General features: G+C 35.2%; 2 protein-coding genes across 5 annotated transcripts; both read right to left on the bottom strand.

Moving 5' to 3' along the window:
• Positions 1 to 4,971: 4,971 nt before the first annotated feature.
• On the bottom strand, positions 4,972 to 6,686 carry LOC145123627 (uncharacterized). 4 transcript variants are annotated; one of them, XM_079058829.1, is made up of 6 exons: positions 6,558 to 6,686; positions 6,385 to 6,464; positions 5,888 to 6,153; positions 5,426 to 5,513; positions 5,276 to 5,342; positions 4,972 to 5,205 (listed from the first exon to the last, which is right to left on the bottom strand). In XM_079058829.1, the coding sequence occupies exons 2-6, from the start codon at positions 6,438 to 6,440 to the stop codon at positions 5,152 to 5,154; spliced, it is 531 nt and encodes a 176-aa protein (XP_078914955.1). In that variant the 5' UTR covers positions 6,441 to 6,464; positions 6,558 to 6,686; the 3' UTR covers positions 4,972 to 5,151. The 4 variants fall into 4 exon arrangements, 3 of the variants coding, with proteins under 3 accessions (XP_078914955.1, XP_078914954.1, XP_078914956.1); XR_013715216.1 differs by having other exon boundaries at positions 5,888 to 6,158; positions 6,385 to 6,686; XM_079058828.1 differs by having other exon boundaries at positions 6,385 to 6,686.
• Positions 6,687 to 8,548: 1,862 nt separating this feature from the next.
• Positions 8,549 to 9,138, bottom strand: LOC145126895 (uncharacterized). Its single transcript, XM_079062175.1, has 2 exons — positions 9,048 to 9,138; positions 8,549 to 8,973 (listed from the first exon to the last, which is right to left on the bottom strand). Exons 1-2 carry the CDS (start codon positions 9,136 to 9,138, stop codon positions 8,549 to 8,551), a joined length of 516 nt encoding a protein of 171 aa, XP_078918301.1.
• Positions 9,139 to 13,029: the final 3,891 nt, after the last annotated feature.

Here is a 13,029-nt window from a genome sequence, read left to right as displayed (position 1 = left end):
AAAAACTCATGTATATGTGTCTTTAAATAGCTGAGGCTGTTAGGGTTTTTAGGTGGAAACCCTAATCTCTTGCTTAGGCCCTAAGCAGTCCATGGACCTCCTATCCTAGAAGCCTTGGACGAAATTCTATAGGGCCTCCCTATAGATTTCGTCCACTCCATACCAAAGGAGTCCAACAGTCCAGTTTTGCAACTATCAATGATTTGCAAAACAGCCCCTGTTCTTTTAATCAGCTCCTTTAATCCCAAAATTAATTCCAAATTAATTTCTGATCAAATACTAATTAAATAATATGATTTCTAATTAATATATTATTTCCATAATATATTAATAAATCATTTATTAACCTCTCTCACCATAAATCATCCTGTCAAGTTGCTAAAGTGAAGGCAACCCAAAAGGACCATGCTACTATCAAATCAAGTTCATACCAATTATAATTATGGGCTTAGACACCTAACCCAACACCTACCACCAGAGAAAATGGGTATCTTGACTTTACAGATTGCGTAGAAGACGACATGGTCTGTGGGAACCAAATGGTCGCCCCTTTTTTCTACGGTAGCGATTGTGGCCGAGAGACCACCGGCTGCGACAGCTGAGTCGACCACTGTGACCGTTGGGTCGATACTTGCGACTGGAAAGTTGTCAGTTGTGATAGCTGAATCGTTGTTGACTGAGACGCTACGGTTGCAGTTGCAACCGATTGCTCTGTTGTGATGGGTGATAATCGTCATAGGACGGCGATTGTTGTAGTTGTGTTTCCCGTTATTGGACTTAACGTCTGTGTTTCTGGCATGTGGGTGGTGGCTTGTCCGTCTGAGGCAGATGGTTATGTACCATCGAGCGATAACATTGATCTGTGTGGACTCGTTTCCCCCTGCCGGACGTCGTAGGTGCCTTTCCCGTCATTGTCGCCGTCTAGGGTCGTTTTAAGGTTGTGTAAATCTGAGTACATGCCCGGATAGCGCCAAATGTTTTGATAACTCTTTGAGCTTAACGCCGCCTGTGGTGGTTTCGCCTGAGTTAAGCCCGAGAATCACAACAAAGAAAGAGCCGACGTTAGTCATCGTCCAGGAGGGGGTCCCGGAACGAGATTCTGACGGTCTAGTCAGTAGTTGTATGAGAGAATTAGGGTTTTAGATTAAGATAAAGAGAGAGGTGATCCCTTCTTCTAGAGAATAAGGGTCCTTTTATACATGTCGTCTGGGGAGCATGTCCCCGACAACACCTTTTGTCTCGCTTGGACCGGTAGGACGCAGAGGCGTCCTATTGGTGGGTCGTGCTCCATTAGTGTTTATCTGTTATTGGTGTAAAGTCAGTGGAAAGCAACGTCTCGAGCGCTACACCTATCATTCTGGGGAGTAGCTGGTACTATTTTGGCATGTTATAGGCCTTGGCGTTAGATCGTCTGGGCCGAAGTACGAGGAAGCAAGGGCGAGGTCCCGGGCCTAGCACTTACATCGGGTAACGACCGTTAGCTAGGTCGTCCTTAAGATAATCGTCCTGTTATCTTTGACGTATTCCTATATGGATACGTTAACAATGTCTTTATGACCAAAAAATAATTTACTAATGTTCTGTATTTTTATGTATATAAAATTCTATCAAGTTTTAAATTTATAAAATCCTAATTTATCACAGCTAAATCAATACATGTTACAAGCAATGTACGAGATCAAGTATAATATAGTTTTGATAAGTAAGGGTGTTGAATTCTTGGGGAACAGATATGATTTAATTTAGATATAAGAGCAGTTAATTATCCTAAAAACAATTAAGTAGGGGGGAGGGGGTTAAATTAATTAAACTTGAATTATAACCAAACAAACACAAAGAACTTGATTTAGACAATCGGTTTAAAGTACTTCCATTTAGATTCTGAATCCTCCTATTTTACCGTGGTTTGTTTATTAGAGTGCAATTGATTTATTCAGTTGATTGCCAATTATTTTAACAACTAGTTATCTTGATCCGATGAACTAATAGAATTAATTATAAAGCAACTAACACAATGATCATTCGAATAGCTAACTAAATAACTAATTAAATACTTAAATTATGAATGAATTGATCTAGAGATTTCTTATTAATGATCATGACAATTAATCTAGCTTAACATGGATATCTAATATTTTCTTATATATTCAAGTTAACAATTATATTATCTAACCCTAGGATTTGGTATATCTCTATCCCTAACGGTTTATGGTAAAAAAAAAACAATTAAGATACAAGTTCATATGTATAGATGGATCCTCTAAACTATAATAAACTTATATATAGATAATAAAAATCGAAACTTTATTACATGATGTAAACGAACAATCATACGTAATAAATAATCAAACTTTATAAATCTATCTAACAAATCAAACCATAATATTTAGGAATCATCTACATCTTAGCAAAAGTAAAACAGTTTAGCCCATAATCTCTACTAAAACCAAAAAACAATCATTGATTTATAGCTAAACATGATATCTAAGACAGACCGAATGAGTAAATAACATTTTCAAGCTTCGATCTTCAAAACGATGCTCATATCGTGTTCTTCGGCCTTCAAATCGACCAAAAGGATTTTGGACGACTTTTATCTTCATACCAAAGGTTTCTCTTGGTTGCATACCAATTCAGGTTTGTAAAATCATATATTTATAGAATCAACGACGTAGTGGCACGAAGGGTAAGTGTTCTCGTCGCTAAGCCTAATCTTCCACCTGAGTCGATCTCGATCTTGTCATCATCACGATCCATAATTTTTGACACGTTAGCGGACACAATACATTTTTCAAGGTTGTTTTGGTCGTTCTTCGTTTTTTAGTCCTTTCCACTCTAACATTTTCCTTTTGTTCCAAGCCACGAATTTTCCTATGATTATTCAGCTCAAAGCATTTTAAGAATCTTTTATCTTTAATTATATCAATTAAGCACTAAATATTAAGATAATTACCCCAAAATATATGACTAATTTAGGCAATATCAACCAACAACAAATACTCAGACTAACAAACTCCAACTCGTATCTAGAAAAGAAAAATACTTGCCAACAACTACTTAACCACCAAAATAGCATACATAAGCAAACATTTTGCCATTAGGGTTTTACTGTAGCTTTTTAAGGGATTTGTGATCGCAACCCTTTCAAAACCGGAAGAAAATTTTAAGAAATCATGTTGGTCGAAGCTTATGAAGGAGTTTGCATAGTTAAAGAATATGCGAGCAAAATTTTAAGTATATATGAATCTCTTTCTTAATTAAGTGAGGGCATTTGCAAATGACAGTGTCTTCTTGTACCTGGAGCTTGTTGGCTTTTGAAGGATCCTAGGATGAAAACAACAACATTCTTGCGTGGTGATCCAATGTTTTACAATAGGCGTAACTGGATTGAATCATTCGCGATGGAAATTCCCTTCAAGGGGAACATTATTCTCAAAGTGTGCATTTGAAACCATTGTCATTAGATTATTTAACAAGCTAAACATTGTGGCAATTTATCCACATATATCTGGCGTATATGTGAACAATTCATTCCACATCATCTATAGATATGCCACTAAGAGAACCTGCTAACCTGTTGAAAATGGAACCAATACCTTGTTTAGAACTTTAGAAGTATTTTAAAACATTACACCCTTATAATGCACACACACACACACAAAAAAAAAAAAAAAAAAAAAAAAAAAAAAAAAACAAGGGCCATTTAAAACTTAAACCGATAGATTGTAACTTATAACGACATTATCCCTTAGTTATTCATCTTTATAACTATCAAACATATTTGTATTTTTAACTCTCAAGTATTCATTGTTCGAATTAATTTCATTTTAAATCAATATATGGTACTCTTATAACAAAGATTTATTTTAACTCCGAATAACGGCCAATGGTCCAAATGGTTAATTGCTTAAACGGCAAACCTTTGAAATAGACACGTAATAATTTAAAAGAAAAATATACTATTAATTATTATGTCATGAGAGAGGTAGGTGGGGGGTAGGGTGGATGGGTGCTTTTATGTTGGAAATTTGGTTAAATGAAATGTACAATGAATATCATAATTTTGTTCTATATATAAAATATAATATTTCCAATATGAACTTAATTTGGTCATTCTCCTCTTCCAAGTTGCACTTTGTTTTTGATCAGTTTTACTCGCAAAAACTCACTTGTTTCTCAATGAATTTAAAGATTAACGATAACAATAACGACACCCATCCTCTTACTCTTATAGTATAATAAGCTTTTATTTTAGATTTTATCAATTGACATCATAAAAAAGTCCTATCTAATCAAATAATTGTGATATCGAATTATTATGTTGTTTCTCAATGAATTTAAAGATTAACGATAACAATAACGACACCTGTCGTCTTATAGTATAATAAGTTTTTATTTTAGATTTTATCAATTGATATCATAAAAATGTTCTATCTAATCAAATAATTGTGATATTGAATTATTATGGTGTAAACCTATCATTCATCAAGTTAATTTTTATAGTTATTTCTTTACAAAACAACTACATCTTGTTTCACTAATAAAAACCATACTATATAAAGCATCCACATCATTGTAATGTTATTGGGTTTTCAATTATATCATATCCGTTTTTATAATTGTTCTGACATAAGTGCAATATCAACATTTTTTATATGTGATTTCACTCACACATCAATATCTATTTCATATTTTTTTTTTAACAAATATCTTAATTATATATAAAGCTTTACTCCATCTATTTACCAAAATCATACTATGCACATATCTTATTTTCCACAAAAAGTGAAACTACATGATTATTTTTCGTATAACTTACATTTCTTGTTCACTTTTTTTTTTATCGTTAACAACTAATTCATTTTATTAGGTAGTTTATACTTATACCCACATAAGAGGTTTACTTATTATTTAGCAACACCCATTTATTTCTTGTGATATAAAGATGAAAAATAAATATAAACTATTAGGTAATGGTAATCTATAATTCTATACCTTAACACTTCTCAATGTAAAAGGAAAATCATTACAATAACACTTATTTACAAATTACATTCAAATTTACCTCTTTTTTCTCTTCCATTTTCTCAAATTTAATTTGCTAAAATTCAAAAAAAAAAAAGATTTGCATACATCAAATCAACTTACATTTTACTCATTCAATCCTTCGCGTTCCCATATGTCCACCAAGAATCCAACCATTTCCTAAAGGTGGATTTCCATAGTTTAGGGGCATATTTGGAAATTTACAAAAGTAGTGAAAATAGTGACTTACGGATAGAGGAATGGACCGAGGGAAGTTTTTGCTAGTGCCAAGTAGGCTTTCGTATGTCACCTTCCTTCTTTAACAAACAAAATCGATAAATAATGTTTAAAATATATTTGAGAAAAAGAAAGAAAAACCATTGAAGTCTCAATTTAAAACCTTAAAACGGGTTCTTGAGCTTTTGTTCTGTTCTTTGACTTTTTATGGTCAACCCATTGAAGTCTCAATTGAGTCCACCGAAGTAGTCCTGTTTTCAGAAATGGCATAATGAATTACAATTAGGAATTTTATACTAAAAATAATGGAGAAAATGTTTGGTAGATTGTTTTAATAATTCCTGTTTTTTAAAGATTTTAATTTAGCTGAATTGGTCTTTACTTTCGTTTCCTGATCTGGTAGGTTGTTACGTAATGGCTATAAATAGCCACTTCATTCAATAAGAATACTTTTTGTTTTTCTTTTTCGACTGGAATTTGTTACAAAAATTTGAAAATTTGTGAGAAAATATCAATAACTACATCATACTTTATGATGAGTGAAAGACATAGCATTGTAGATTAATTTCTGTACCCATTACAATGTCTTTTTAGTATAATAAATCCAGAAAAGTAAGAAACTTGCCATGATTTATGAATTCAGGCTCGATGATGTTGCTTCCAGTGCCACCAAAGTGGCTGAGACTATGAGTCGATGTACTGATACTGATAGATGAAGTGGTTTTCTGCGACTGAATTGCAGCACCATGATCTAAATCGCATGTGGTTGTGCTCCAAAACTCATCTGAGAGACTAGGTTTTGTCACTGTTCGTCCTTGAATTCTAAGCCCCTTTGATGGTTCATCGACAGCAATAACTGGCCTCGATTTGGAACAGCAGAAACAGCAAAGACTGCTCTGTTACAAACAATTACGCTTAAAACAAAGAAAATAGATACAATTTGACATTTGAAGTCGAAGACATCGATTTGTAATGCAAATGTAAAAATCGGTTTCTGTTGCGAACTTAATACCAATAATTATGCATATCACTGTCATGAATTTTAACATAATCATAAATAAGTGTGTCTTTGGAACATTTGGGCTGAAATAAGAGAAGGGGAAACAGGAATCGAGTACTTACCCCATGCAATCAAGTAAACGATTCATCCAACTGGTGAAAGAACTCCGCAAAATCATCCTTCAAATACATAGAGATTCAACCTAGATCACAAAATCGAAACGCTCATTTTGCAAAATCAGTGAAGCTCCAAATTTGTATGAAAAACGAGCAAACTGTGAGCTCTTAATACGCACAATGGTGAGAGGCAGTCGGTTGGGATTTGGGAAGATCGATATCGGTGAGACAGACTGTGTTGTTTGGGAAAAAAAATTGGGGATTTGATATGTTTGTTGAAAGAAGATTGACGAGTGGCAACCGCAAGACCTTTTTTTTTTTCTTTTCTTTTTTAAATTGGTCCTATGTTTGTAAAAGATAGAGTCGATTAAATTTTTGATCCCTTTAATTTGGTCAAGTTCATAGTTTTGGTCCCTGAGTTAAAAAACTGAGTCAAGTTCATAGTTTTAAGTTTTGGTCCCTGAGTTAAAAAACTGATTCAAATTTTTGATCCCTTTAATTTGGTCCCTGAGTCAAGTTCATAGTTTTGCATCCATATGGTTTTAACAAATTACAGTCTCAACCCCTATGTCCTTTACTACTTTGCCCTTTCTTATATATTTTTTTTCTTTTTTTTTTCTTTTATAATCTTTAGTAATGTTAAATTGAAAAACGATCCTAACCCCATCCACCCAACGTTTCTTCCTCCATCCTTCTTTATCTCTTTATCACGAACAACGAGTTCACCGACACTACTACCAGTTGTTGTTTGTCTCATATTTTAACAACTTACTTTTTCTCTCATATTTTAACACCCACTTTCTTGTTTTCTTCACCAATGTTGGAAATAGTTTTCATATCTCTCTCTTTCTTGGCTCTAATCCGTCAAATTTCAATAAAGAGATCTTGAAGAAGAGGTTTTATCTTTAGCAGTTTCACGTCCTTTTAGTGTTGTTTGGCAATTGATGCATTGAAATGGTGTTCGTGCAACAAGCTAACTGGTGCTCACATAAACCCCACAATTAACAATGCAAAGTCTTCCCCGGTAAATTTACATGCAATGAAACCTTGAATAGTGGTGGGTCATTCACATTATCTATTCGTTCTATATGCTCAATAATGATCATAAAAACGATATCGTCAATAACATATGATCTTATAAGGCCACACCAATAACAAGTAGATACTTAAATTAATATTTTTGTAATGATTCATATTAGAATATTAGAACTCTTGTATTTATTATAAATAAAATAGTAACATATGTATCAACCCGATTTTTTTAACCAAATTTTTTATTTTTAAAAGATAACATTTCATTCAAATATACATTTATTTATAAGAAAAACCATTGTTTGATAATCAAAACTCAACTATTCAAATCAGAGTATAAATAAAACATGTGAAAATCTCAAACATGATGTCAACGCGCGTGTGCAGTCAAGCCTTGTCATTCCTCCCAGTCTAATGAAATATCTAAAAAATAGTTAATCAACAACTATAATCCAAAGCTTAGTGAGTTCCCAAAGATACCACATACAACAATACACATACAAGTATACAATCAAGGCTCTTTGTGCTAAAAACCGGTCCGCTTGAACAGTATCGAGTATCTAGGCTTACAACACTTTAGTTGATCTTGCCATCAGCTCGCCTCCTTGTGAGTGTCTAGACTCACAATGCTTTATGTTGTTCTTGTCATCAACTCACCCCTTGGCCCTCAGCATAAAGCTATTTTTCCCGCATTTTGGCCTTCCACACAAAGCTCGAACTCATTAGCCCGATACAAATATGTCGATATATACATAATACAAATAAATAACCAACTCAACATCACAAGTAAGTTTTTGTTTGTTTTTTTGAAGCAAAAATTCATGAAGTCTGTGGACCACCTCTGCAACCCTCTGCAGCAGAAGAGGTTGACCAAACGGCTGCAGACTGTAATAAGAAGCGTGTTTGTTTTTTAACATCTGCAGGTTGTTGCAGATATTAAAATATTAAAATAAATTGATTTAATAAACTGAAATTAGTTTTTCACTACAAAAAATTTAATAATTATAGTCTTAAAACATTGAAATAAAATTAATACAATCAAATTAGTCATACAATAACATTTTGAAATAAAATTCATACAACAAAACTTTAATAATTCTCATTCCATATTTTGCATCAATTACTCGGCAATTTCATCTCATAACAGGGTCATATATTCACGGTCCGCTGCAGTACCATGTGTTGGAATCTCATCTTCATCATCATCAACGCCTACATTTTTATTCCGAACCACGACATTTGGTTCGTCATATTGTGCAAAATACTCATCATGTAGTCCCTCTCTTCTTATAAAATTATGAAGTGGGAAACATGCAAGGGTAATGTTTCGTTGTGTAACCAACAAGAATGGTGTCATCCTCTTCGATATAGGGAATCGTGCTTTCAAGACACCAAAATCACGCTCAATGACATTTAGAATTTTTGCATATGCATGGTTAAATTTTTCTTTATTGGTTAATGCATGTCTTCGACAGAAATCTCCAAGCCAGTACCTCACATTACGATACGATGCCATAAAACCTCGAATGTTTGCATAGGCGGCATCACAAAGATAATATTTATCTGCAAAAATGCAAAAAAAAAAATCATCCAGTTTTCAAACTAAGATAAAACTATTTCATTAACCATAAATTTACCTGGTGGTGAAAACGGGAATGGTGCATGTGGATTTGCTAATGCTTCTGATAATATTCTAGAATCATGTGATATTCCTTCCCAACCAGTCATAACAAACGTAAACATCATGTTGGAGTCACAAATTGCCAATACGTTTTAGTAACAATCGCCTTTTCCCCTACTTCAATATAAATCTCGTTTGTTTGCAGGGACAACATCGTGTATCAAAGTGCCATCAAGTGCACCAACTGCTCCTTTGAAAACCTGGCATAGCCTCCTATTATGCCCCAGAATGTTTGGATTCAGATTAAAAGAAGTTGGTACTATAATGTCATGTGCGAAAATCAGCATTTTGTCCAACACTTCATGAAAAAAATTATAAATTATTTGCTTTGAGTGTTGAAATCTTCGCTTGATAATCACATAATGTTGGTTATGACCGATCATCATCAAAAACATCGCCATCTTTTCCTCAACTGATACATGTTTGCTATCCTTTAACGCGTAATTTACTCTAAAATGAGCACATACTCAGACAAATGATTCACGGGACATGCGTAGTACTTCAACACATTGTAGAGGATTACAGTGAAGTAACTCTAACGTGAATTCATGTCTCGTCATTTCCGAATCGTTGTCTCGCACTCGTTTCACACCCCTCTTCCAAAAGTAGCGAACGTACAAGTACATTTGAATTATGAGAAGTATCTTTTTGTCGTGGTCCATTAGGAACCTATTAACCAACACAAGTACCAAATAAAAAAACATAAAAATCAAGTACCAAATAACAAAACATAAAACTCAAGTACCAAATAAAAAACATAAAAATCAAGTACCAAATAACAAAACGTAAAACTCAAGTACCAAATAACATAACATAAAACTCAAGTACCAAATAACATAACATTCAAGTACCAAATTGATAGGTTTTATACCAACAATCCTATGTGTGCATGCAACCCTAATTGGATCTATGTTTTCACTATAAGACATACAACTTTATGAACACATAAGGAACCCTAGCATGCTTCTACTATTTTCGAAAATCATATAGAAGGGTAGAACACATACCTTTGTTGTTGTATTGCAATAACAACTAATTTCCTTGATCTCTTAGACTCTTGAAAGCAAGCACCACAAATGTAGTGCCTCTAATGGCTCACAAACACCAAGAAGCAAGAAGGCAATTATGAGAGAGGAGGGAGGATGCTAATTTTCGGCCCTAGGGTTTCTCTTGGAAGCAAGTGGCCGAAAATTGCAAGCAAGGGTCTCTATTTATAATGTAGGCTGCTAGGTTTTCAGTCTAAACCCTAATGGACAGCTTAGTCACCAAGCAACCCAAGGAACCTTCTGGAATAAGGCCTTGGACGAAAATATGATGATCCTTCATCATAATTTCGTTCCCCCTTAGCCCATTAGGTTTCTCAGCCCAAAACTCAACTATCACACATTTGACAGTTTAAGCCCCTTTATTTAATTAATTTCTTTTAGTCATCAAATTAATTCTTAATTAATTCATGACTAATACTAATTAAACAAATATGATTTATCCTTTAATATATTATTCTTATAATATATTAATAAACCATAATATCCTCTCTCTTTCCTTAAATTACCTTGTCAAGTTGCTTTGGTGAAGGCAACCCAAAAGGACCATGCACAATCGGGTCAAGTGCATACCAAATATCGTTACAGACTTAGACACTAATCCACCAGTCTCCCACTTGGATAAGTCTAGTAACTATATCTCACATATGACTTCAGGATCCGATTAGCAATCGTAGCTTTCAATAGCCGCTGTCAACTCTGATCAGTAATCTGTCCTTCAGATAAGGGATCGTACAATCCTCTGTTCTAGATATCATGTTGACAATACTAGTTGTTCAGCATTTGTTCCTCGATCTCTGATTTGTTCGACATAGAACTCAGTTGAACACATCAACTTCATCTTGACCGGGCCCGGCACATAAGTCAAACCAAATCATCGAGTGGCCAAGATATCGCTTTTATCCTCTTAGAATAAAAGGAACAGATAAACTTCGACTTATATGCTCTTATTATCCACTAGCTAAGTTACACACAATAATACGTTTTATAACATCAAGTTACTGATGCGTTTTCGTATTATCAATGCATAATCAACTAGCAAACAATAACCATATCTCTAGGTTTAAAGATTATATGATATTATCATCTTGCGATCACTTGTGATAACTTTCATGAAGTGATACTTGCAAGTGCGGGTTTATTCCAATGCTCAAATCATATTTCATAAGCACTCATAAACTTTGTAGCAAACCTTTGCTATGTCTAAAACCTTTTAGACAATCTACAAACAAATTCATGACAATCTTCTTTCATATCTACTTCCAACATATGAGCGATTGTGAACCGTTCGAATAATTTTATTATTCAGGAAGTCAAAACATGCAAAATAGAAACAATAGATAAATAATCAACACAAGATAGTAACCTTTCTTATAACACACATTTATTTAATCATCAAATGTTGAATACAAAATTATCCATTACAAGTTTCCTACCTATCTAATCTAAACTAATGTCGTCCTTTAGCCCAGCGCTCCTAGCGTGCTGCAAATGCTTGACCCTACTCAGTCCCTTCGTAAGGGGATCTGCTGGCTTATCTTCTGACGATACCCTCTTCACAACGAGGAGTCCCTCTTCTACCCGATGTCTAATAAAATGGTATTTCCTGTCGATATGTCGAGATCTGCCATGATCCCTTGGTTCCTTGGTCAAGGCAACCGCTCCTTCATTATCACAGAAAATTTCCATGGGCTCCTTTATGGATGGCACAACTCCAAGGTCTCCTATGAAGTTCTTCAACCATATGGCCTCCTTTGACGCCTCGCTTGCCGCAATGTACTCAGATTCGCACGTTGAATCAGCTACGGTCTCTTGCTTGGAACTTTTCCAAGTCACTGCTCCTCCGTTCAGGGTAAAGACCCAGCCCGACTGCGATCGGTAATTATCCCGATCCGTCTGAAAACTAGCGTCACTGTACCCTCGTACCCTTAAGTCATCACTCCCACCGAGGACTAGAAACCATTCCTTGGTCCTTCGTAGGTACTTAAGAATATTCTTGACAGCAATCCAATGTGCTCTACCAGGGTTCCCTTGATATCTGCTGACCATGCTCAAAGCGAAGGCCACATCAGGGCGAGTACAGGTCATAGCGTACATAATCGAGCCAACTGCGGAAGCGTAAGGTACTCGGCTCATATCAGCTATCTCTGCCTCTGTACTCGGGCTCTGAGTCTTACTCAGTTTGGTATTGCATTGAATTGGCAACTCCCCTTTCTTGGAATTCTCCATACTAAAACGCTTTAGTACCTTTTCCAAGTATGTATCCTGACTGAGTCCTATCAGTCTCTTACTTCTGTTTCTCACTATCCTTATTCCCAGAATATATGCATCCTCTCCGAGGTCCTTCATAGCGAAACATTTCCCAAGCCAGGACTTGACCTCCTGCAAGGTTGGGATGTCGTTTCCTATGAGTAGTATGTCATCGACATACAATACGAGGAAGCTCACTATACTCCCACTGTCCTTGACATACACACATGACTCATCTTCGCTTCGTAGAAAACCAAACTCTTTGACCTTCTCGTCAAAACAAAGATTCCATCTGCGAGACGCTTGATTTAATCCATAAATGGATTTCTCAAGCTTGCACACTCTATTGGGATGCTTCGCATTGACAAAGCCCTCTGGCTGATTCATGTAAACATCCTCAGCCCACTTCCCATTAAGGAAAGCAGTTTTAACGTCCATCTGCCATATTTCATAGTCATGAAACGCAGCTATTGCGAGCATTACCCTAATAGACTTTATCTTAGCAACTGGCGAGAAGGTCTCATCATAGTCAACTCCAGGAGTTTGAGTAAAGCCCTTCGCGACCAATCGCGCTTTATAAGTGTGCACTTTCCCATCCATGTCCGTCTTCTTCTTGAAGATCCACTTGCACCCGACTGTCTTACG

The sequence above is a fragment of the Lactuca virosa genome, chromosome 7, assembly GCF_052849685.1.
Source record: "Lactuca virosa cultivar CGN04683 chromosome 7, Lactuca_virosa_CGN04683_v6, whole genome shotgun sequence".
In the NCBI taxonomy this organism is placed as follows: Eukaryota; Viridiplantae; Streptophyta; class Magnoliopsida; order Asterales; family Asteraceae; genus Lactuca; species Lactuca virosa.
This window is presented reverse-complemented; position numbering and strand designations above follow the sequence as displayed.